General features: G+C 31.0%; 2 protein-coding genes across 2 annotated transcripts; both read left to right on the top strand.

Annotated features, from left to right (window-relative positions):
* The first annotated feature begins 325 nt into the window (after positions 1 to 325).
* Positions 326 to 4,777, top strand: LOC118187855 (cuticle protein 16.8-like). Its single transcript, XM_035358140.2, has 3 exons — positions 326 to 424; positions 2,095 to 2,148; positions 4,320 to 4,777. The coding sequence occupies exons 1-3, from the start codon at positions 413 to 415 to the stop codon at positions 4,716 to 4,718; spliced, it is 465 nt and encodes a 154-aa protein (XP_035214031.1). The 5' UTR covers positions 326 to 412; the 3' UTR covers positions 4,719 to 4,777.
* Positions 4,778 to 16,758: 11,981 nt separating this feature from the next.
* On the top strand, positions 16,759 to 27,295 carry LOC118192485 (uncharacterized). Its single transcript, XM_035363474.2, has 4 exons — positions 16,759 to 16,935; positions 23,545 to 23,674; positions 23,757 to 23,809; positions 26,577 to 27,295. Exons 1-4 carry the CDS (start codon positions 16,896 to 16,898, stop codon positions 26,690 to 26,692), a joined length of 339 nt encoding a protein of 112 aa, XP_035219365.1. The 5' UTR covers positions 16,759 to 16,895; the 3' UTR covers positions 26,693 to 27,295.
* The last annotated feature ends 315 nt before the right edge of the window (positions 27,296 to 27,610 follow it).

The raw sequence follows: 27,610 nt of genomic DNA, 5'->3' as shown, positions 1-27,610 counted from the left end.
CAGAGGAATTAACATTATGCATCTTTTCAATGCCACTTCACTTGAACGAATTTACGGTATTCGCAATTTGAGCGACCATTGCGCAAAATAAGACAACAGGACGTTTTTTCTTTTGTGTTTTAATCATTTTAAGACTTAACAAATGAAGCAAATCTTTGTTATTTACTTTCCTAAGGTCACTTTCACTCGAGATGCGAAGATAAAGACTGCGAGAATCTACTACAGAGAATTTTTCAGGAACAAATTCTTGCAAAAATTTTCTACATGAATTGAGATGCTGACCCAGAAATCACGTTTTCAATTTCCGACGGAACTGAATGATTAAGCCACGTTTCGTATAAATAGACGATAGAATGGCAGACCCTTCATTCGTCGTTTCAGCTTTCAGACGAGTGTTCAGTTCCAATTCAAAATGTTTTCCAAGGTATGTATCCATATTGCCTGATTTCAGTGAATTATTTCTGAAGAGGTTTAAAAGAAAGAATTTAGAGTTACAAACTGAAGTCTTATATTAGAAGAAAATATCAAATTATTTAATATGAAGACATGTGTAGAGTGCATAGCAGTCACTTTCCCTTAGACAGCCTTTGAAGAAGGCAATCCTGTTCTTAGGCAGATAGCTCTTATGTGATTTGCTAAATGTAAGCAACCTAACCTAACCTAACGTAATAGGCAGATGATTTTGAAAATGAGTTAGTGAAAGAAAGACAACTTAAATGTTATGTATGTTAACTAGTATGTTCCATACTAGGATGCTGGATAACTCCGTCCTATCTAGGTGAAGTTGATTAAAACTTTTACTTAGGATTTTATGTATAATCTAGGACTATAATACAGGATCTAGAATTATATTTAGAAAAGAAAAAAATTCCCGGAATTCTTCCTTCGAGGTTTTACTTTTTTGAAATGTCGTATTCATAATCAGAGTTTAGTCAACTTGATGTTTATAAACTACTACAATTATGGTCTTAAAGTTTTATCTAGTGTGTAGCACTTATTAATGAACGTTAACTTAAAATAAAATGCAAATGCAATTGCAATCTAGGAAAATAGTAATTTAAAATAAAATGCAATTGCAATCTAGCAAAATAGTAACTTAAAATAAAATGCAAATGCAAATGCAATCGAGCAAAATAGTAACTTAAAATAACATGCAATTGCAATCTAGCAAAATAGTAACTTAAAATAAAATGCAACTGCAATCTAGCAAAATAGTAACTTAAAATAAAATGCAATTGCAATCTAGCAAAATAGTAACTTAAAATAAAATGCAATTGCAATCTAGCAAAATGGTAACTTAAAATAAAATGCAATTGCAATCTAGCAAAATAGTAACTTAAAATAAAATGCAATTGTAATCTAGGAATTCGCTGGAAAATAACTGGCGTAACGTCTGTACAAATTTTCTGATGCAAAAGTTTTATTTTTCATCAGGTGTGAAATGAAATTTGAGAAAATAATTAAATGAAGTGTTTTCAAAGAGCTTATATAAGTATGAGATATAGGAACGTTTCAAATAATTATTTCGTAGAGAAACTACTTTTTATTATATTAATGAGTTACGTAATGGAGCTCATCTGTGTATCGTAGCACGTTCCTGATCAGAAAAAATGAAAGTAGGTAGGATTGCAATCGTTGACCAACTTTTCTTTCTGATGCTGAGATAGAAGAAATTCCCTAATTTTTTTTTTTTTTTGAATTTTAGTTGCTTCATCTAGAGAGTAAGCTACAAAGAACTTTTTATCTGTGAGAAAGTTGAATTTACTTTCACACACATCCTTTAGTTCATAGAGAAAAAGGATCAGTAACGTGAATTTTATTCACATTAAATTTCTAAAGATCATTGGATAACTACTTAACATTTATTTTCATTGCTATAATTTCAATTTTCAGTGAGCGTCTTCAGTAAGCTTATGCAAAAAGCGGCAGTCATTCAATCAAAATACGCATTCAACTTTCAATAAGTTTTTATAATTAAAATTGAATCTTTATATTACATGTACATGTATATATGTTAAAGTAAATAGAGCAACACATGTAGCATGTATTTATGTATATAATTAAAGAATATAATATATGTATTACATTTTATAGATTCTTCTTGCTGCCGTTGCAGTTCTGGTTGTTGTAGAAGCCAGTGTGATTCCCGTAAGTAAAACATTTAATTCGCATTCTATTTTGTTTCTACATACTATACATTTTGAGCTATTACTTTAATATCTTACATTTAAGTGTTCAGAAAGATTAGTTATAATTTTAAGTCTCTTTAGCGATGCATTTATAAGGTCAAAAATTACTCACTAAACTTCTAAGGCACAGACAGTTTCTGATTATAATCTATTTATTTACTTGTATTACTATTATTATCATTATTGAAAGTCTGATCATAAACCAAAAGGTTAGTAACTTGCCTGAGTAAATGTGGGATCGAATGATATTTTATAGGCCGGTGGTTGAAACAACCATCCTTTATTAATAAGGGAGGGTGAAATAAAAATTAAAGAAAGATAAAAGACTTAAAAAGGATAAAAAAGAACAAACTGGAAAGAAAGAGAGAGAGAGAGACAGATGGAGGAAAAATGAGAAAGAAAATTTTGAAAGCTTTTTTCACAAAATTTAACAGGGAATCTCTTGGCATTTTCGTTTATCATTGAATATAAGGAAAGCAAAGATTATGCATATATTAGCAATATTAGGAAAAAGACAAAGGAAAGGACTCTTATTAAATTGGAGTCGTTTCCTTTGTCTTTTTCCTTGTTTCTTTTGAGTTTCCTAAGGCAAGAAGCTTGCATAAAATATTTTTTCATTTTAATGCAAATTACATCATAATTGACTTATTTATTTGACTTTCGGCTGCTTGTTAAAGTATATTAGTAACATTTCAACACTTCAATCTGCAACTGATATAGATATTTTAATGAGCATTTACATATACTTTTATTTTTCTTAGATAGCATCAGTGCATAATTTAACAAATGTAATTTTTTGTAACACTTGTATCTGAACTGCATAATTCCCATCTGATAGTATTTTAATTAAAAATTTAATAAAAAATTTAAAACTAGACTGACTATTTTATAAGCTTTATAAAGTTCTGATTGGCATTTACATATACTTTTATTTTTCTTAGATAGCATCAGTGCATAATTTAACAAATGTAATGTTTTGTAACACTTGTATTTGAACTGCATAATTCCCATCTGATAGCATTTTAATTAAAAATTTAATAAAAAATTTAAAAAATAGACTGACTATTTTATAAGCTTTATAAAGTTCTGATTGGCATTTACATATACTTTTATTTTTCTTAGATAGCATCAGTGCATAATTTAACAAATGTAATGTTTTGTAACACTTGTATTTGAACTGCATAATTCCCATCTGATAGCATTTTAATTAAAAATTTAATAAAAAATTTAAAAAATAGACTGACTATTTTATAAGCTTTATAAACTTCTGATTGGCATTTTAGAGATTCTTAATACTGTGAAAGTTCTTGATATAACGTATATTGATAAACTTTTCTTTACATTTCAAGCAAACGCTTGAACAAACTAAATATTTCTTTACACCTAATTTTTGTTTGTATAATGTGCTTCCATAAAGCGAATTTTACAGTAACTATTTAATTGCAGTAACTGTTTAATTTTACGGTTTTTTTGATTTTCAGAATCAAAAAATATTTCTTAACAAAATCTTACTTTTAATCGAGAGCTCTCTAGCAGAGAAAACCGAATTAAAATTTTGCAGAAAATTAATGTGTCAAAAATAAACAGAATGTTAGTTGACTCAACAAAAATACAGAAATGACATGATTTGTAATAACCGAAATCTATAAGATTCACAGTTTAATTTCATTTTCGCTCTTCAGCTATGGGAAACTGTAACTTTGCTTCTCTAACAGAGAAAACAAAAAACGAAGGATATAATAAGATACAGTACTTTAATTTGATTTGATATCGTTTTGCTTCGGTTCGGAGAATAAAACTAGATTAATGAAATTATTTTGAAGTAGGATAAATAGGATTCAACAGTAGATTAATACGCTTCTAAGCGCCTTGATAATGTGATAACTAATAACTAAATTGAGGAAACGAAGATTTGTTTCATATTTGTATGAGATAATTTAAAACATAAAGTTTCCAGGAAATGCAAATTTAATATGCATAATATTAAAATAAAAGAAATAAATTTATTTAATGTAGGTATGAAATTAATTCCTGTTTTCCTGATTATAAATTATATTAAAAAAAAGGCATAACTAAAGAAAGGCTATAGAAATTTTCAAACTTTAATCAACCATAAATATACTATTCCAGGTTCATCAACCATTGCATTATCCAGTTCATCATGCTCCTCAACCATACAAATTTGGATACATCATCAAAGATCATCACGGTGAACAGCATAGAGAAGAAGTTGGTGATGGTGTCAGCGGAGTGAAGGGAAGCTATGGATTCACTGATGACAGAGGTATCCATAGACAAGTTAACTACGTTGCTGACCATGCTGGTTTCAGAGCTCAAGTTAAGACTAACGAGCCCGGCACTGCTAACCAGAACCCCGCCGCTGTGCAAGTTATATCCTCCGCTCCCTATGCCGGACACGTTGCTCCAGTAGTTGCCCCAATCGTCGTGAAATCTCCCGTCGTTGTAGAAACTCCCGTCTACGCAGCACAAGCTGTTCCAGTTGTCAAAGGATATGGACATGGATTTTAAATAATAATATCTTGTAGGTGCTGGAGGATTATGGAATAAAATATGAAACGTCTCTTGCATTTGTTAAGAGTTTTTGTTTTGAAATACATTTAAAATCTTGCTTGCTTGCTGAAAATAAATAAGAACAGTGTTTAGGAAAAAAGGATTTCTAATATCCAATAGACACATTCAAAAGTGATTATTTATCGTCGAAAATTTCCAAACAGATTTAGGCTAAAATAATTTTTATTTGTATCACAAGTCTTGAAGCTTTTTATTTTTCATCCAATTGTTATATTCCAAAGAAACCAAAATTCAATGCACTAGTTACTATTTCTAGTTATTATCTAAGTTATTGATCACATAATCAAACTATTCAAGTTTTAAGGCATTTCTCCTGTCTCCTTGGCATGCCTTCGTGGTGTGGTGATCTGCACTCTCAGCGTGTAATTGAGAGGTCCGCGGTTCGATTCCCGGCGAAAGTGCTGCATATTTTTCATCTTGCCTGCTTCCAAAAAAATACCTAATGTCTCTACAAAGTAATCAAACTGTCTTTAATGCTTAGCCACTAGCTCAGTTACTCATCGCAAGAATACCAAAAGTGCTATTTACTTCTTCTACATGAAACATACATGTTGTTGCTTTTAGGAAGAAAAACTATCTCGGTACAATTTCAACGCCATATAAAACTTTTGTTTTCTTTTTGGAAGAGCTTATTCCCCTTTCTGAAATCTGTAACTGATAAAATTATTTTATCATCTTTCCATGTGAAGAATCAAATCCAAATAATAACTTCAAAGACTTAACAAAAGACATAGCTTTAGCAGTTTCAAGCATGTTGGCATTAATTTTGACATGCTTCATCTTTCATTAGGGTACTGATAATTTTTATTTTAAATCGGTAAATTAAAGTAGTTGGTTATAAAACAATTATATTAAAGATATGGAAAAAAGAGTTTATATTCTTATTCTACAAACTCATTATTGCATAAAGAAAAATGTAGTCCCAATTATTTTTTGTTTCGATAATTTAATGACATGACATGGTAATAGTGAACAACAGAAATTTTGTTATATAGAAATATTTTGGTGATTCTTATTCATTTTACAGTCTTAATTTTAGTTGCGATGTTAGAAGCATTCTATTTGGTTACAATTTTTTTTTTTTGCCAAACTAGCGTAGTACCCGACACTGACCGGGGTTTGACCGGGGTTTATGCAGAGCGAAGACGCTTCGTTTAAAGAAATGGAGGTACTTTTTCCCGAAATCCCGTTTTCGAAGTAAACCGTGAAAAGCTGATAGAAAGAGCATTTAAATTCTACTCTAAAGGTTCTACACTACTCTAAAGAGATAACTAATCCGAATTCATCTACGGTTTTAGTAAGAACTGACACTTGCTTCGTTATTGGTTACGTCATTTTTAAGAAAATCACCATCCTCTTTGGCTGACTTCTTCACCGTTTTCAAAATATTCTCGAAAACTGATAAACAGAGTATTTACATTCTGAGTTAAAGTTCTGCACGCTTCTCGAAAATTCTACACTTTTCTCAAGAGTAAACGCTGCCGCCATCTAAAGGTGTAGAAAGAATTGATTGCTAGAATGAAAAGGCGACGTGAACCTAATATGGGTTATATGTATGCAAGATGAGTGTCGTGAGTGCACCGTTCTAATATAAACGTCCTGTTTGAACCCAGTGGGGTATGTTTTCGAAATCTTATGCAGATAGTTACTTTCCTTTTGTTTTGAAAGTCAACTGAACTAAATCTCATCATAATCGTAATAAAACTTTAGATTTGTTTTGAATTACACGCCCACAAACAGACATTCTTCATTAAAGAGATAGAGAGATGATCTTAATGAATCCCTTTCACTCGTCCAGACAGTAATAATTATTGAAATGAATACGCGCTTACTTCTCTTAAGTTGCTCAATTTATTAATTAGTAACTGAATGCGTTTGAAAAAAAAAAGAAATATTTTACGCTTTGCAACGTTTAAAAAACAGCAACGCTTAAAAATATTTAAATTTGGTCGTCAGCAATACATTTCGTTTATATCGCTATTTTTGTTACGAAAGAAAACAAATATATTGCATTTATTCGAATGGCAACATATTTCTTTTATATTGAAAAGTTTTCTGATTAGTTTTAAAACTTAAATACTGACCAAGCCTCACGGACTGGAGGAAATTGCGTTCGCCAAAGTCCTCATCGCCTTTCTTCTTGCTTAAAAGCAAGATTGCTAAAACTTAAATATATCGAGGCTTGTGAGGAGTGGTAACACAAAGATTTTAAATCCCTGAATTTTTAATCAAAAGTTCGTTAAATTAACGAAAACGTATGTAAATAAAGAGTGAAAACCCCGTGGGATGTGGAGAAATTCTTATGTAGATAGAGACCCTCTTCTTGCTTAAAACGTGAAGTGCGCGAAATTTCATCAAGATCGGAATAAAACTGTAGATTTGCATGAAAGACAAACGCATGGACGCTTTTCTTTATTCATACAGACTCATACGGTTCACACTTTTATTTTACGAAAGAAGTCGGCTAGGCTTCTTTATCAAGTCCGATATAACCTGTCCTAACTTCTTCAAATGATCATACACGAGAATTTAATTGATCAAAACGTCAAGCTGGTATTTAAATTTTAATTAAGGCTAAGATTTTAATTAATTAAATCTTCAGACTGAAGATTAAAGAGATGAAGAAAAGAACAAAATTCATAACTATGCAGGTTTCGGCAAAGGCTATAAAAGCCGATTGAACGCCCTCCTGGAAGAATGACAATGTACAGGACTCAACCTCGCAAATAAAGCTTAAGTAAATAAATAAATAAATAAAAACATAGTTTGCATCATATAGTAGAGAAACAACGAATGAAATATAACTTCACACACGTAAATATCTTTTATTTAATGGTAACCAGAATTTTATTTCCATTCACTTTCCTCCACATATATTTTTAGAAATTCTTCCATTTTTTTTCAAACGTTCTTCGTATCTTTTGTGACAAGTTCTTTCTATGACTACTTTTACCAATTTTAATTTAGGTTACTATATATAGTAGTTTTGATTAGATCTGTTTATTGCCTGTTTTATCTTTAGTTGGCCTTTCACAGTTCCTGGTTTAAGGGAATTTGTGGATTTTGTTTTTATATATTTGACCAGAAAGAAAATCCTTTCTATGCTACCCGAAGAGTGAGTTAAAGTAGTAGTTAGTCTTGGTTTTCAAACCTACTTTTACTGTCACCAAGTGGTGCTGAGTTTAATTAGAGCCGCGCAACGGCCTTCCAAATGCATATGTTTTTTTCCTGAGATGTATGATTTATTGCATTGCTTGCGCCAATTTTAACTACTTTGTACGAAGTAATGACTTCATGTTTGATGAAAAAAACTAAGAATACTTTTATTCTCAGTTGATACTACTGAAAGAAGTAAGAGCAATCTAAAATCCTAAGATTAAAATTCAATATTTAGATAGTTCATTTTATCCAGTACGTATCCTAAAAACAGGAACATATGCTTTGTTCATTTGATGATCACAGCATTGCTAATATTCCATCCACCATCCATTTTGTTCATTTTGGATTGAGACTGAAAAGATAGGAACTAACGTTGTTTAATAATAATTTTTAGTGCTTTGTCATGGTATGCTAAATAGCAGCCGAATGGTAAAATCGTTGAGCACCGGTAGTTCCATTTAGGTTTAATTCCAGGTACAGAAAAAAATAGAAGGAGACGCCTTTTTTCCATCGCGGTTGACGCAGCTTTCGAGCATTTGAAATTCTAAGGAGATGTGGCACTTTTGTTTACATCCAGCGCAGGTTACTTTGACAGTTTATTTGGAACTAAAAATCGTCCCACGCACGTGCATGAAACATTTGTACCTCACGTACGTGTGAAATAGAAGAAAAATTACTTTATATGTCTGTTATCTTTTAGCTTAAAATGTAGGAACAAACTGGAAGAAAGTTGAGCAAAAACTAAATACAAGGAAACCGAAAACGAAACTTAAAGGAACGAAAAACTGTGTTACTAATCCAAGCTAACTTTTGTCACGTGAATCTTTTACCAAATTTAAGAAGTTTTTAAAAATAATAAGGAAGAAAATACACGAAATACATTCATGTAATTGAAGAAACTTTATAGCTGTCCTTTAAACACACTTATAAAATGAAAATAACTATTCAGATGGAACTTGCATTATCAATAAAACAAAAATCATAGTTGTAATATTTTTTATACATTTAAGAACAAGTTTATTGAAATTTGTGAAGAGGTAGAAATGCTTGAGAGTTTCTTTCCTTTAAATAAATGCCTATATTTAAACGATATTTAGTGTCACGAAATTCATACGTATTTTCAAAAATTTGGAATAAATAACATGTAATACGATATTTTCAATGAAATTGAAATGTACTAAACGTTTTACATAAAATACCACATTCTCAAACTTACAGAATAATGTGAAATTTTAGCAGGTAATTAAGTCCTAAAGTAAGAAATGGAACCTTTTATTTCTTGGATAAAAATTTTTATTTTTTTTTCAGAAAAAACTTGATTTGAAATTAATAGACGATTAATATTACAACGGGGGGGAAGGGAGAACGGCGATTGATTTTCAGAAATAAAACAGATCATCTGCGATTGTTTGAGAAGAAAGCATTGCATTCGTCAATGTTTATGTAAAGTGGTTTAATGGGTTAAATAATTAAAATTCACCAGAATGGCATTAACTGAGAACTGCCCCCATGAAGAGAAAAAATGGTTTGATTATATGAATTTAGTAAAACACACGAGGATTGTCCGTTTAAGAGGAGGGATGTCTTTGTGGGGTACTTTCAAAGGGAAACTGATTCGCATTCATGTTACGCATAGCGAACATAAATACGAATTAGTATCCCTTTGAAAGAATCAGTATCCCCAAAGCAGTATCTCTTTGAAAGAATCAGTATCCCTTTAAAAATCACGAAAATCAAGCATGCAGCAAACCCATTTGCCCGCGTTCGAATCCGAGATGAACTGCCAGCATTCATCAGTTCTTTAATTGCTCGGCCACTGTCGAGGTTAAGTCAAGGAAATTTAAAAATGACGAATTAAAAGTGTATTTTTGCTAATATTACATAAAATGATAATGCATGTAATTTTTATTCAATTTATACACATTTCTTACATAAAATTCAGATATCTGTTAAATAATCGTAAATTATCTTACTGGAAAAACATAGTGAACGCACAGAAATAAAGATTTGCACACGTCGAAAAAAGAAAAATTTTAAATATATATGAGCATTTATTTAGAAACTTGTATTTTATTCTAATTAACTATGCAATTATTAATTAAATGATTTATAAACGTATTTTGAAAAGAACGATTTATTAATTCATAAACTCCTGTGAATGAATAAAGAAGAATTATATCAAGAAAGAAATCTAGTTATTAAATATATATCAAGTAATTTAATAATAAAATTTTATTGTAAACATTAAAGAAAAGTATTATTGACAGATATAATTTACAAACTATTTAAGTAAGAATTATTTATGCTAGAAAACAATCTATTAAAGGTTATGGAAAGCCACAGAACAAGAAATTCTACACTTATTACAGTTGTAAAGTAAAATATTGCATTCTTACGGATTCATAATGGATTGAATGCACACGAAACTGATGATAGCTTTCTTTCACATTTCTTGAGGAACTTTGCATTACTTAAGTACTTTACCTTAATTGAACTATAATCTGGACAATGACGTAACCCACTCAGCTAATCAGGTCATAGCTCGCCAATGCTTCCCTCAATTAATTCAAAATAAATTTTAAAGTTTTGTATTTGTTCTCATGCTCGTCTTCTGCTTCTTTAAATCTGCCAGAGAGGTTTTTCAAAATTTTTATGAGTAAAATGAGGAGTCTTTTATCCTATTTATCATTCCTTTTGCTTCTTTCAACATGTCATTTCGTCGCTCCATGCCACTGCACACACAATGACGTCATGCATTTCACATGCACATTCATGTTTGATCAGCTTGTAAATACTTTATATATATTTTTGTATGCACATTTAACCAGTATTAATTTTGTTTTGTTTCATTTATTTACTTACGATATTTATCGCTTTATAACAAGTGGGAAAATGCTCTTTTCGCAGACCTGCAACGCAGAGGTTCTGTTAGTACTTTTAAAGTCCCTCTCTTTAAAGAGTTATTTTCAGCAGAATTCACTCTCACAAGTCCACTGGGCACCATCTCAACTGAGCCGGAACATGTCTTGGCTTACAGCGGAACTTGGAACTTAATACGAGCCATTTTCTCTTAAAAACTCCACTTGTTTGAGCAATATTTTCACTTTCTTATGTTTATTATTACTTTTGTACGCTTGTAACATTGATTCATTGGCATTCTTTAATTTCATTTTACAACAAATATAATAAGACTCACATTTTACGTTACAGCCTTGTTTAAACCAATCGTTTAATTTCAGACCTTCTAGTAAATTCACATCTAAAATTTTAAGTCTACCCCCCCTTTACTCATCTTTCTCTGTTGTGAACAAGTTTCAGATACGTCGGTGTGAATTCATAGTAGTTATCTTATTTTAAATGTTCTGTAAAATAATAAAATAAAGCATGAATTCAACTTAGAATAAGTATCCATAAACGTGAGTAAACAGTAACTACAACTTTAAATTATTGGATTATTGTATGTAGCACAAGCGTAAATGTAAAAATCACCGAAAAATGATGCAATAATAGTACGAATTATCACAAAGACTACCACAAAGAAAGCCTTTCGCCTAAAGCTGCGCATGCAGCACGTTAGTAACGTGAAAGAAAATTATAGAGTAGTATCCTACGAAAACTTTGAAATCCTTTTATATTTGTAGTATTTTGTACAAGCACTTGAAATATTACAAATTATTATCAGTACGATTAGTATGGATTGTTAAGAAAATTGTAAAATGTTATTAAATGCATTAAATTTTACTATATTTACAAAAAAAAAAGTATTTAATATTAAAAATTATTGAAAAAAAACCCGGAAAATGAAATATTTTTATGGGGGGAAAACTCTATAAAAACTCTATCAACTCAGATGAAAAAAAAAAAAAAACAGGCGTGCGAAACCTGACTGTGTATATTTCAATGATGTAGAATCATTAGTTAAATTTTGAAGCACAAAAGAATTCTGAAAACCTAAAGCCTCTTTAAAGACTTCTCAAAAGCTTTGAAAACTATTCCGCTTCTCAACGGAAATGGGTACCTTTCAGGGTCACTTACTTATGCTACACGCATGAACGAATGATAAAAATATAATACCTCTATTCTTTGGATTATTACTTAGCCACAGAAAACATTATTGTATTTTATGTTGATGACTTAGGCAAAGAGCATATGAACCCTCGATTTAAATACATTTGGAAACCCTCTTTAAATACATTTCAATCTATTTTGCATGTTGATGAAGGAAAAAGTTAAAATTGTAAATCATAACATTTGATTAACTCATATAAAATACCTTAAAACTTCATAATTCAGAGTATGTTTAACATGAACATGTCTGTATATAATGTAATCAGTCCCCTTCTGAAATGAAATGCATCACAAGCTTTAATTACACAGTGCAGAGAGATCCGGTTATGTTTTTTATTTAAATATTACTAGAACAGGTTGGAAGTTATAATTTCATTCTATTTTATAGCTTCCAGTAAATTATTATAAAATTACATTTCTAGAGCTCATCGAAAAGACATTGTTTTTAGAATTAAAGCTATTCTTTATAATCCTCTATTGATACCTTAAATATTGCGTCAAATAAATTTGTAATAATTCTCTTGAAGAATCTGTCTACTTAATTTCCGATAGCGGAAAAGCTGTTGAAGGTCACGAAAAGCCATTCCAAAACCTAATAAGTGAACCACCTAAGTTCATACTTCCACACACTTTTCGCATGGAAAACGCATCAATGGCTTGGATTTTTAACACCATTTCTGCCCTTAATTCCGGCTTAGTAACACTTTTTATCGTTATTAAGGTTAGAATTACAACAGGATCATACTCAGCTGAGCATGTCGTTTGATAAGAAATCGGTATTCACTCATGGTAAGACATATGCTATCCAGCGGGTAATTTGGATAAATTTGCATTTCTTTGCTTGCTTCAATAAAGATTTCCTGATTTAAGTTAAATATTATAGAAAACTTGTTATGAATTTCGTAAGCAAAAGGGCAGTAACAACGATAAGCGTAAGATAAATCAACCTTCGTTCGTTGCAAATGGTGTTTCATCTTGAGAAATTTTTACAAAATTTTGAAAAAGTGTATTTGTTTTTCGAGCGGCGGGCGCTATTTTTGTGTTTTTTTTGACACTGGCCATTCCTAAGGACGGAATTGGTGGCCATTTTATTGTGGAGGTACCTAACAGGCGTCCACTGTTACTTCCTATGAAGGGATGGATAGTTACAACTATGCCTTCTCCGGGATTTGAACCCGGGTCCTTCGGTAACGTAGTCGGCTCACCTAATCGCTATACTACCTGGGCGTCCAAAAATATATTATAAAAATTTCTAAAGTTCTATTTCAATATTTAATTTTATAAACAAAAATATGGTGCAGAAAATGACGCTCTGTTCTATGGTATTTCTTCAAAAGTTAAATTTCAGTATTTCCTTTCATAAACAAAAACGGTTGTTCAGAAAAATGACTCACTATGATATGAATATGAATCTGATTTTGAGTCCATAGGGGCTAAAGTTGTGCCAAGAACCAAAACAGTTGAAGAAAGAAATCCCAAAAGCTATAGAACAATTTATAAGAATTTCCGTTTGTCATCTGTGTATTGCAAAAATACGTGAAAGAAGCTGAATAATGGAGGTTATTGATTTTGAATTAGATAGAATATTATAAAGAGGTTACTGAATAATATTTTAGAAAAATATTGGTTAAAATGCATTAATTGACATGAATACGCGTAATGCATGGAAAGAAAATTTTGTGAAAATTTCATAAATATTGCTGGCGAACGTGAAAATTTGTTGCGACAACTGTCTAATATTTCACTGGAGAAACCTGTCAAACCGAGGGCGAAAAGAAGTAAATAAAAGTTTCTTCTCACTTATTTTTTTTTAAAGTCTGGCTTTATCCATTGCTTAAAATCCTAATTTTTCGAGAAAAAAGCACTGTAAACTGTTTCCGAAAACAAAACCTGCAAAACGGTTAAAGATGTGTGCTTCTATGTTTTCTTATGTATAGCAGATAGCAAGTTTGCAATAGCTGACATGCCAGAAAATAAATCATTTACGAAATTTTGCACAAGAATAATCTTTTTGTTCGAGAATATATTTATATGTCAGCAGCATTTTTCGCACTTAAAAATAGTAAGAAAAAAAGCCCATTAAAAATTATTAAACGAGGCGCATCTACAATAAGTGATGAAGATAATTTCTAGTAATTTCTCTCCAAGGATACAAGCCTTATTAAAATCGAAACACGATCTTGCCTCAAGCTGTAGTAAGAAATAAAGGAAGTTTATAATTATTTACATACAAATATATGTATTTTTATTACGGATGAAGAAGAATTTAATAAATTAAAAAAAGAGAGAGAGAGAGTGAAATTAAAATTTTCATTATTTGTTGTCAAGTATTGTCCTACTTGCAAAATTTTCTCTGAAAAGTTAAGAAAGTTTCCGCCATTTCTTTCAGTTTATATTAAAGTAAGTTATTTAACGATTAATTACACATATTAGATTCCCAATTCTCTGTCTAAATGTCTTCCTTGTTGAGAAACCTAGTGAACTATGTAGCTACTTATCGCTAGGTTCAAACATTTAAGACGTAACTTCGAGAAAAATTAAAATACCCTTTTATTCACTCAAATCAGACTAATAGTTGGCCTCTTCTCGGGCTTACAGGAAAACCTCTACTCGAGCTTTGACTCAGAAAATAAGAAACTATAATTAACTAAAAGGTTTGGTGTTTGGTGTATTTAATTATGGCAAAGCACACTAGGGCTATCTGCCTAAGAGCAGGGATGCCTTCGTGGTGGACTTTCTAAGTGGAACTGGCTCGCATACACATTACACAGGGGGAAAACCATGAAAACGCCTTTGCAGCCAGCCCGTTCGCGGGATTCGAACCTTGGACCGAACTACCAGTGTTCAGCGACTTTACCGCTCGGCCGCTGGTGGGCCTAATTAACTAAAAGAAATTTAGGCGAAAATAGACGCATTTATCTAACATAGTTGGCCCTTAAATTAAACTAGCCTGCGAATATCAGTCGGTACGAATAATACGACCGACTCTGACAGCTTCAAGAGTGACTTAGCCGAAAGGCAAACACGCGCCACTAAAGGACTCCTAACACTCTCTATCGAAGTTAGTTGAATCTTTCTTAAATACTTTGAAGAGACATTAGGTATTTTTTAGAAGAAGGAGAAGGGAAAATTGAGCAACGCCTTCGACTGGGATCCAACCACGGACCTCTGGAATACTTGCCCAGCGTGCAAACCACCACAGCCTTCGTGGTGTAGTAGTTGTGCACGCTGAGTCGGTATTCCAGAGGTCCGTGGTTCGATTTCCGGCGAAGGCGGTTACTAATTTTTCATCTCTCCGTCTTTTCCAATTAACCTAATATCTTTACAGTGGCGCTCGAACTAAAAGAGTGTTGGATGAGGTTTCTCCACACCCATGATTTGGCGATTGGGTCCCCTAAAAACCTCTGTCGCCCTTTAAAGAGGGAAATATATAAGGTATTTCTCCCGTTTTCCTACCGTGCTTTCGTGGTGTAGTGACTCTACACTCTGGACCGGTATTCAAGAGGTTCGTGGTTCGATCCACGGCGAAGGCGGTTGCTAATTTTTCATCTCTCTGGCCTTTAAAAAAAAATCCTAATGTCTTTACAACCTTATAACTTCTTCTAACTCATTTGCATTCAACGCGATTCTAAAAACTCATTTTGGTAGTGAGTTGCTAGTGAAAATAAGAATTGATAGGATAGGGTTTCAAAATTAAAATAACTGTTATAAAATTAAATTGTACCTTACATTGTTAAAATTTTCCTAACAGATATCAGTCTAAAAATTTAATATTTGGCTGTCAATATATTTGAATTACAAAATGTAATGAATGAAAATGTCTTGCAGGTAACAAACCTTAGATTTCGGGTAGGAAAAAAAATAAGTCTGAATTTTTGTCATCCGCGATATTGTTATAGTTATTTATGCATGTTTTGAAAAATTCTTAATAGCCAAAATCTAAAATTTATTTAAAGTGTTTTTATTCTGTTAATAAATTAAAAAAAAATTGTTAAAAGAAATTCTGGCGTGTCAGCTGTTTTGAGATCTTGCATACGGCCTGCCGGTAATTTGAAGTTGAGCCACTGATTCCCGCTATAATATACGTTATACGTAAGCTGTATACATATTTTATAAGCTTGAAAACATTTAAATCTTCTTCTGAATTGCTTGCACCAAACTGTTGTGAATAAGTTCAAGTTTATGCCTTCCTAACTATTCCCCCTTTATGAATAAAATTATTCGACTTCAAATTATTCATTTTCTAACCAAAAGAAATATCTGAGAATAATAATCGTAATAATAGAACAAACATAAAACACTCAGTTTCTTTATTTAATAATTGTCTTTCATTTTCACGAGACTTTTCTTCAAATAGCAAAAGTTATTGCCTGACATTTGGAAAAAAAAGTATAAAATAAATCAGGCAGCTTTTCCTTTATGACATTTTTGCAGCTTAACTTACAAGAATGAACTATTTGTAAAAAATTATTTAAATATTCACCTCCATTTTATAGTTGTTTATTTATTTTGTTTACACATTCTTTTAAATGTGTCTACCCTTTGGTGTTTAAAACAAATGCCTGTACCTTTGCCTCAAAATAGACGACGTCCTTGATATCTAGTTCATTTCCTAGCACTCTGCGTCAAAGGTAAAAAAAAAAAAAAAAAAAAAAAAAATCGAAAATTCTGCTTTTTCTGAAAGTTTTAAATCTTTATCTCATGGCATATAATCAAGTTCATTTAAACAATTAAGCCGTTTCTTTTGCATAGGAAAAAGAAGAAAATCATTATAATAACAGGAAAAAGAAATGACGTAGATCTATTTTTAACTTCGAGTAAAGTTCCTCACAGCGTCGTAGAAAAATCGTTTGTAACTGTCAGTCATGTTGGAAGGAGCTGAAATGCATGGACTTTGTGTACTATTTATACGGGATACGAATTACCGGTAGGAATATTCAGCAAAATTTATATTTCTTTATTTACTTTTACCATATTTATATCATATGCATGATAAAATAATTTTCCTATTTTTCCTACTATATCGTATTCATCAAACGTACTTTAATTGTATATAATTTATGGTCCCATTGCTAGGTTTCTGCATTAAAACTTTTGTTTTGATTTTATGTCAGAAAATATTTATTTATTCTTATAACTGCTTATAATGAATAATAATCAGCGTCATAATAATGACGTCAGAATCTTAGTTCTTAATGGCACTTCCGTAGTCACTGAAAACTCTCTTTGTTAACGATATAAGAGCCTTTCAAAAGACTAATTAATCATAAAATAACGTATTTTAATTTAAAATGAGATAAATTACGAAAAATTTCAGAGAAAATTTCCAAGTGGGACAAAACTTGAGAATAAAAAATGGCAGCTTAGCTTCTTTCTCCTTATTTCTTAAATTCTTCCTCGATGCGTAATAAAAAAGCATATGTTTGTGTGTAAATAATTATAAATTTCTTTTACTTCTTACTGCAGTTTGAAGTTTGATTGCTTTTCGATTTTGTTAAAGTTTGTATCCCTGTACAGAAATTAGCAGAAATTATCTTCATGACGGATCGTAGATGCTCTACTGTACATAGATTATTTTCTTATTAACTTTTAGTGTGACAAAAAATTGTTCACATATAAATGTATCCCTGAATTTTTCTAAGTGAAAAAAATTCGTAATTGAACTTATTTATGTTTTGACCAGTACGAATAAAAGATAGTAAAATCAGAATCTTCAAATTTTTGGAAAAAATTTATAATAATACATTGTAAATTAGCTGTATATATACATTTTCTAATGCGTTATTCAAGTTAGTTTTTAATGGTAATGAATATAATGAAAACTCGGACTTAACATAATTAGGATTTTGAGGGCTTTGTAACACTATATTTACAACAAATTCATAATTGGAATGTCTTCACGGGTCGCATAAAATTGCTTTGAAGGCCGCGTGTTACCAGCAGGCCTAAGTTTGAGACTACTGTTAATGATGAATAATTTAAGTTGCAAATCAGTGTTTGTTTTTAAAATATGCAATGAATCATCAGTGGATTGTTATAATCATATGCAAACAAATATAGGAACAAATGAGTTTGAATTTTCAATTCTCATTTACATTCATTTAATAAAATCTAAACGGAACCTGCTTTTTAGCTCGTTATTTGCAATATGTTTATGGTTCACAAATAGGAACAGTACAAGATGAATGACTGTCAAATGACAAATGAAGAAAAAAACTGGAAAAATGTAAGGAATTGACCCCTTTTAAAAAATTCTGAGATGAAAAAATGAAACGAAATTTGAAGATTGAAATCTTTTAAAATAACTCTAAGATTATAAGAAGTGTGGTGTAATATAAATAATATTAACTGATATAAATTGTTTTTGAGGTCTTCAAAAGATTTGATTTCAAAATTTCTCGATTCAAATTATTTTTATTAAAAAGTGTTTTTTAAATTTTAATAATCATTGATCATTAAACGAAAGTTATGCAGAATGTTTTACTAATTATTCAACTGTTCGGTAAGAACTGCTGTTTTCACACTAATCTCCATAAAGCTGTTCAGCAGAGCTGCAATTCAGTTATCCCAGTCGCTTGATTTCAAACCCAGCAAAACTGCTGTTATTGGCTAACATTCTTATTTTTAAATTTTAGTTAAATAACACATAAAGATAAAGAATATATTTTTTGAATTATTAAGTTAATTTAGGCAAATAAAAGAGCGGGCTATAACCGGCTTAAGAATTTTTGTAGCAAAATAGACAGGCATTTAAACTTTGTTATTAAAATTCTACATTTATTACAAACTATCAGTGAAATATACATATATACATATATATGTACAATTTGTATATATATATATGTCTGTGTTGGTGTATATATGCATGTATAGTAAAGTATAGCTTACATTTTTGTAATATTATTGCTTTATGTTAGTAAAAAATGCCTAGTATTTTAAAAAACTCAGATTATAATCAACATCTCAAAGGAGATCTTGCCATTAAAAATTAGAAAAAAAAATGTATTATTTCTAGAATAATATATGAAATTTGTATCTAATTTTTGAATTAGAGACATAAAAAAATCTAAATAAATTACGAGCAAATAAAAAACTTGCTCATTATTTGAGTTACAAACCTTTACTGAATACTTTTTAAAATTAAATGCCATAAAGAGACTATTTACTGTTGTCAGGTTGCAAATTACGTTGTTTTAGTTTACTCCCCTCTTTTCTTCCCTCTAAATATTTTGCTTGAGAGAAATATTTATTTCATGCCTCTTTCGCAAGCGATCCACTGAAATAAATGTAAAGTTATATCTTGAATAATAAAATAGTATTATTTTAAATAGATGCCCAAGTTTCTATATGGTTGTAATATATGGTGAAATAATGCCGTAAAGATTTCTTTTTTCTGCCATTTGGTATTAGTATTTTTAAAAGCATAATTTTATGCTCTATATTTTTAATTCTTGAAGGATTAGTTTTGAAAGTAGAAGGCGAATTTTTACTGCTAATCTTAAAATTGTTTTGGGTGTTAAATGGAACTAGCCTAAGAAGATGAAACTACATAGTTAAAATTTCAAATATTTTTATGTATTTTTAAAATTTAAATTTTTTTAAAAATTTTTTTGAAATCTTTAATAGCGAACGTTTCTAGGTATTCGGCAACAATTTGAAATATTCAGCTGACAATTTTTTTTGCTTTTAATTTTGAGGGCAAACTTTAGACATTTTAATAATAGGTAAGAAGATCTTAAGACTTTTAATAAGAAAATCAATTATTTTCGCAACAAAGGAAAATATTTCAATAACAAGCATTTTTGTAGGAATGTTTGCAACAATATATGATTTCCAATAAGGTATACTTTTAAACACGTATATATAAATGTTAATTCTGCCTCACACCGTTTTGATTCCTCATTCCTTATACATTCTTAGATTTTATTTTTTACTTTCATTTTTAGCCCAAAGGGATCAGTTTGCCCAGACGGCCTATTAATTTCATTTTGGTATTTTTCGTTGGTTCACTATAAACGACGTTTCACTTTTCAAAGTGTTGCCACCAAATATTATAGCTATGTGTTATATTAAAAAAATTAAATAATGAAGAATCTGCATGAATGTATGTATATTGTGAAAATAACGGTACCTAGAGACATCAGATTTTAGTCTTCCACTCGAATATGGGCATCTATCTGGAAGCCCAAATTTGGAATTCGGAAATTGTTTGATTATTTAATTCATATTTTGTAAAACTTTAAGGAATTTTGGATTAACAAACAACGATTTCAAAGCGAGCAATGACAACACTGTACGGAAAAAAAAATATTTTTATCTCCATCTCGCCGAGACTGTGTATCGGCAATTCTAAAGATATGCTCCTTTTAAAATTATTTTGTGATATTGTTGTTGAATCGGATTTTATGATTTAAGAGCGAAGAACATGATATTTAATAAATAAAGGTAACACACAAAACGTTAAAAAAAGCTCCTTATGACGTAATATAAAATCTGAATGATTTCAGACTTGAAAAAAGATTTTTTTTTTTTTTTTTGAAAATTTTGCTTTTATCTAGGTTTTTTTTATTTCGTTTTTCTTAAAGGAAAATATAAGAGAAATTTAGAGTCTTTATTAAAGAAGAAATATATATATATGAACTTCTTTAGTGCCTGTAAGTACCTTTTTATAAACAAAAAAAAAGGTATAAATAAACTTTTATTGTAAATACCTATTAATTCAAAAGTTATATAAGTAAGGCGACCCTCTTTGAGAAGATACATCAGTTTGAAGATTTGTGTCGTAAGAATCAATCTCACAATTACAATAATTGAGATAAATTATTACATCTAAATCTACCATCTTGGAAAGCATTTGCAATACATGCTTTTATCACCTGTTAGTGAATTAACAGACATTTGCTAATTAAACAGTTAATTAGTTTAAACTAACAGTTTTTAGCAATATTTTCTTAAAGTCTTTTTGGTGCTTTCAGAAGTGAAAAGTAGTTTGAGATTTTATTTGCATAATTTATGAAAACGCAGAAATGTCTTTTAGTGTCACTGTGCAATTTGTAAATGTATAAATATTCACACAGTTCATATATTTGAGTCAGCCTCTTGTTTTGGTGTTCGAATATCCAATGAACACTTTTATAATTACTGTTTCTTTAAGACGAGCACTTCTAACAGCGAACTGCACTTCTAAGAATGTAATTAAATAACAGTACTAATATCGATCGATGACAAAGTATAGACATGTTCTTTGAATTCTATAAGGCGACACTGTTTGAATTCTATCCACTTCTAAACATATTTACTTTGAATTTTATGCAACGATAAGCTTCACGGAAGAATTCACACTAAAGTTTCCAAAATCCGTTAAAAAAATTTCACTGTTTTTCACGGTTCTTTTAGATGATTGCGATTTCAGGATTCATCCGTATGTAGATTAAATGAAACAATATTAATATTATATCCAAGTAAAAGAAAGTTAAATAGCATAAATATATACAAAAGGAGATAAATAGGAACAGGGCAAAGAAAGTCTTTTGGCAAATGGAAAAGGTTAGTAACAGAAACTACTGAATGTTTCAATCACACAAAACAATTGTCAATAACAGTCTGCCATCTTGGAACTAAATTCTCAAAACTCTCTTCACAAAAGGTGCTTTCAATGCAAAAAAATGTCCACAACACTTGCTTTGACCCAGTCCACATTTCGAAACTATGTTTCTAGCAAGTAGGGCTGTAGAAATCGGAATACATGATTATCTATCAGAATCTTTTCTGGTCAATAAAGCGGACTGCAGAAAATTTCCTAGACTACGTTAATCTCCTACTGGATCATTAGCCTACTATGACTGGCAATAGCGAAACCTTAACTGTAGTCCAAATGAAAAAGTGGTTTTATTGAAAATGACAATACCAACTTAAAATTGAAACACATGTATATAGCATATTTTAAGCACTCATCAAATTATCAGAGAAAGAAACTTGATTTCATATTATTTTCTCTCCGTTAGAAAAGTCCACATTTTTACTGTGACAAGCCAGTTTATAGCTGCATCTTTATATTCTAGTTTTATGTATTCACTTCCATAACTACACTGGTTTAGACATTCTGGCAGGTAAAGATTATATCTTTACTGATTGAATAGGCATTTTTGCACTCTGGATTTTCCTTTACTACAGTTTATTTAACAATCAACGAAATTTTCAAGGGATCTTATTTGTAATAAATAACTTAAATCTCATTTCGAGGGAAGAGTGAAAAATTTGATTTACATTGAATTTAAGAAAGGAGAGTTTGTTTGAGTTGCACTTTCTCAATATGATTTCTCTATGTCATTTTATAGAAGAATTTTTCCCGATTCCTGAATCCTACAACACTGAACGATTGCATCAGTGACCTCATCATTCATGTGGAAGTAACGTCATCGAAGTGAACAGATGAAATGTGACTGGAACTGATCAAAGGGATAATGTGGATGGAAAAGTGAAATGAAGCCACAATCGACCAAAACTGCTTGTGAGATTGCGGAACAGTGAGAAGGAACATTGTTTTGATGCAGGATAATTCCTATCTTAACTTTCCTTAGCGTCTTCTCCTTTACATTATCTCAGTTTGAGTACTCCACTCAGTTACGCCGCAACCGATTTGAATTTTTTGGGCGGTTGTGCTGAGAAGTGGCGCCATTGTCGCTTTTGGTTTCCTGTTTCAGATTTAAATGGTGGACACACGTCTCGTTTTGCATTACTTAGCGCTTCCTGAGGTATATTACGTCAGAATTCCATCAAAAGAAGATTTGACTGCAGAAATAATCCTTGTTATCATTTTTATTTTGGGATAAATTTTCTGGAGACTCATCGAGACGACACTATGTTTATAGCCAGTTTTTGAAAGATGATGTGTCGCAAACGTTTGGCTGAGATACTGTTTTCATGATCATTCGGGGATCATCCATCATCATGTCCAGCACAGTGTTGATCTTTACTGTGTTACTACTATTCTGCTTTGCTTCACAAAAAACCCTTCCCGTTGTTCACATCCAAAAGGCTTTGTTGTTTACATTTGGAATCAGAGACCCATTTTTTAACATTTGCGATTGCATCGTTTAACGGCTGCGTTAGGCTTTATTTCCTAACGTCTGCTGTATGTCCTGATGAATATCTCTTGCAATATGGCCTTTCTGACAAAGATATAGAATCATTGGTCTGTAAGCCACTCTCTTCTCTGACACGTCATTCATTTACAACTTGAAAAATTTTCAGTTTCAGAAAATTTTGCACGGTGAGTTATAAAACATCAACCTAACATCCTATAGAAATTTAGAAAATTAATAAATAGACATTAAGAATTTTTACACTGTTCTCTGCTTTTCAGCAGATGTCTGTTTTTTCCTCTTAGCATTACTATTTCCTTAAATATATGCTTATTTCCTTTACCCAGTTTTGAAATTTTACTGATTTGCTTTGGTGTTTATGTTTATATTGTATAAAAGTATAATGCTATTCAATATTGTTTTTCCTTCTTTGAAAAAAATTTTTTAAACAGGAAAAGGATTTACTTGGAATATGAACAGCCTTGAACACCACTTAAAGACTTCTGGGACAATTCCTTGTTTAGGTCTGATTACTATATATCTGATAGCATTTGTTTCCGGCAGTCCAAAAGGCGTAGCGGTGTAAGTGCGTTTTGTCATTAACTTTAATTAATTCATTTTTTAAATTCCGATTTGATATGAATATTATTTCATTTTATTACAGATTTGCTGGCGGAAGCGGTAACCGTGTGGGAATTGTTTCCGATCAGTGGGGAGGTAGGTTTAGTTTTAGGCTACAATCTCAAAATTTCAAAATTAATCGAAGATATTATGCTGCTTTAATGTTTGCATTATTCTCGATTGAATATACAAACATTTCATTTTATTGAACTGGTCTTAAAGCATATCAGTGTAATTTTCATTAGTTTTTGAAGTGATAATTAATGAAAAATATAATTTTTGGTGATTATTAATGTAATAAATAATTAGATAAAAATTAAACTTTAATAAGAAATTTAAAAATTAAATATTAATGTGATAAATGTTTAGTAATTATTAAGTAAATATCTTAGTTTTCTCTTAAAATTTGCTTTTAAAAAAGGCGTTTACCCAATAATCTATTTATTTGAGAATATTTTCATGCTTATATTATATTATATATATTCATCTACAGCTCATTCATAGCAAAATTATGTTAACTCCTAACTTCCACCCCAGTTTTCAGGAAGAACATCACGGAAACACTACCAACATGACCATGGACCTTAGGACTTGATAAGTCTCCAGGTGTACATCTTGGGAGGCACTATCTGATACCTGCTAGTGCTATCCGCAGTTACAGCCAACAAACAAAACAGCATTTTTAACAATTCTACAAAATGTTACAAAGCCACATATACATACAGTTTTACACAATATCTTATGGTCTGTGACAGCCTGTTAGCGCGGATTAGTTTTCTAATACGTTTTTCAGTCCATATGTACCAGTTATTTTCACCTGGCATTTTTAGATGTGTTTGAAGAGTATTTCTGCAGTGAAACAGGAAATGATCGGTATGCCCTGGTATGTCTATCATAAGAAAAGCTCTCGCCAGTTAGTCTGCAGCTCTCTGTTACCTTAGAAACGAGCCTTGCCCCATTTCCCATAGGGGTGTCTTGAAGACGAATGATAAACTCTTTTCCCCTCAGCCAACAGTCGCCAAAAATAAAATAACGATAAAACAACCCTTGGTTCGCTCCTCTTTGAAATATCCTAACCCTGTTGCTATAGCGACCGCCATCCGCCAGACACTGTGGCGGGATCTGTTCTTCTCGTAGACAGAATACTTCAACGCAGTTGCAGTTATTCGAGGTATGGATAGAGTCTTCAAGATAACTCGGGAAGAGACCGAGTCCCATTAAACATTGAGTTGTAAAGCAGTTTCGACTGTTAAGTTTAATGTTCATTTTTGGGTTAAACTTAAAAGTTCAGCATCTTGTTATGAACTCAGGTCATCTGTTCTCCCAATTTTTTTTTTAGTTTTGCCGATGTGACTATCAGTGTCTAGGTAAGGCACTGATAGTTTTGTCGAGTGTTGGCACCCAGCAGAGAAATGGTCTTTGGTGCAATGGTAAGTTTGTTAACAGAAGTCTTATGTTAGTCACTATTTAGTTTCTTCCATTTTGGTCTTGTATTGCCTCAAGGCTGGAGGCGGAATCGCTAAAGGTCATTCCACTATCGTTTATTCGGTTCGTAGTTAAGTTTGATGGCTGCCTTCAGGGCTGTCAGCTCAGCTTGAAAGACCGTTTTGTTCATATTCAGTCGTTTGGTCCAAGTGTTTAGTGGCTGAGAGTTTAGTAAAACGTAGTCAGTACTTCCGGTTCCTAACTCCGTGCGTGAACCGTCTATGTGCATAACAGGTTTATAGTGTGAGGCAAGTATATGATCAAAATATATATTCTTTGTCAGATCTATCTACGTTGGATGTCCCAGTATGGCACGTCTTTCCGGTTCATAATTTACAGTGAAATGCATTTCATCCCAAAGTTTTGGAGCACATTATAACCTGGTGATTCTTGCAGTTGTAGCTTCCTTTACTACTGTAAGATCTAAGAAGGGAATTCCCGATAATACTCTAAAGGCTGAAGTTTGTGAGTTTCGATAGGCTCTGCATATTAAAAATAGCTGAGGTCGTTGCATAGCTGTCAACTATTTTTTCATGTACTTAGTAAGATGCTGCACTCGAAGAGAAGCTGAGTAAAGTATAACTCTTTCTGTTATGACTTTATTCCCCACTTTCAAGTAATATGGGGAATGCGTCACGTGAGGAAAATCAAAGAATGTGAGGGAATGCCTCACGTGTGAAAATAATTATATGTCATTAAGACAATTAAAATTATCTAAAGTAATCGGTGGCCACTGTACAAATTCTATTGATGATTTTAGAAATGCCAGTAGCGCTCCGACAGATGTTATTTAGGAAATAATAACTTTTTATTTTTGTAACAGAATGGCCCTATAAGCATTTTGAGCTATGGTTTTGAGCAGAGAAGTATTTTCAGACAAAATTAACTAGTTCAGCAGTTAAAAATAATTTAACTAGCAATATACGAGAGGGAGAATTACTACTTCAGTTTCTAATTTGAAATCAGGAAAAAATTACTTTTATCTAGTTTCACGTCAGTTGTCAGTTAACAAGCGTCAGACATCTAAAGAGAAAAATTTCCTAGTGATATCTTGGACCACTGTGAAGTGCTTCTAGGCAACCCTTTGAATTTTCTTTGTATACACATATGAAATAATAATAAGAATCATAAGACTTATCTTGCTTAGTATACAAGTGTTCTTGTGATTCTTATTTTTTGGACATGTCTAATGAAAGTGACTTGCATAAAATCTTTGCTGCTATGCCGTTATAAATGTTTTTATAATATCGCAGCACTTATTCTGGCTAATTATTTTTCTAGGAAATGATTACGCAGAATAAGTAAATTATAATTCAGTGTTCATTAAAAACATATAATCAAATATTTGAAATATAATTTACATATTTTTATGTTTCAGTACTCTCAACTCCAACAAAATGGCTTGTAGGAATTTTTTCTGCCATAGTTGTTATCCTTTTTGGAATTGGAATATATCGTCTAGTGAAATGGTGCATTAAGTCTGCGACAGATTGAAGGACTTACTGCATTATATATATATATATATATGGAGCAATTTTAGTCAAAGATTTTATCACAGTATTGTTTTAAATTCTGTGATAAGTATTTAACTGCCATTATTTCATCTTCATGTTCATGAGTCGTTAGACAGAAGTATCAAGCATTACTTTTCAAAGCATTCATTATTTTTTAATTTGGTATCTTCTTTAGAATCAATATTTTTTACTACTCCGAATAAAATTTTCTGTTACAGAAAAGTTTTATCTTATATATTTATGCTATAATATGCTTTTATCTGGTACTTTTATGTTTATTTTAAAGTTATAATATAAATGTATTTTATTTCATTTTGTAAAATTTTGATTGTATGTATTTACATTAAATGAACTCAGTATTTATGAATGAATTAGACTTTTTTTACTGTGTTTCATATCTACCACTGTCACCATTATATTTCCTTACATCATTTTAAACTTGAAGAATACGTACGAGAATATCAAATACGTACGAGATAGTTAAACTTTAATTATACATTACGTATATGTTTATGGACATCTTAAATTAGCTCCGGAGCTTACAGATATTATTTTAAGCATATGAAATGTCTTTCAAAATTTGATTTAGAAAATGGCATTCTCTGGTTATCTTATTTTCATAATGATAAAAATAAATGTTTGCTTTGTTAATAAAATGTTTCTTATATTTATGTGATAATGTTTCACACAGCAAATGCTTTGTTTGATATTGCATGATCTGAGACAGAAATAGTGGTTAATAATTCAGTACAGTTTAAAATATAATTTTTTTTTAGTTAAGAGATATGAAGAATAATTGGCAAATACTTTACTTTTCAATATCTTTAAGTACGTTTTACTGAAAAGAAATTTCAGCAACTTTATGAATTTAATAGAAACAATATTTTTTCTGTTTGAT

Source organism: Stegodyphus dumicola, chromosome 3, assembly GCF_044657685.1.
Source record: "Stegodyphus dumicola isolate Sdum_Otavi_A_Nest chromosome 3, ASM4465768v1".
Classification (NCBI taxonomy): Eukaryota; Metazoa; Arthropoda; class Arachnida; order Araneae; family Eresidae; genus Stegodyphus; species Stegodyphus dumicola.
This window is presented reverse-complemented; position numbering and strand designations above follow the sequence as displayed.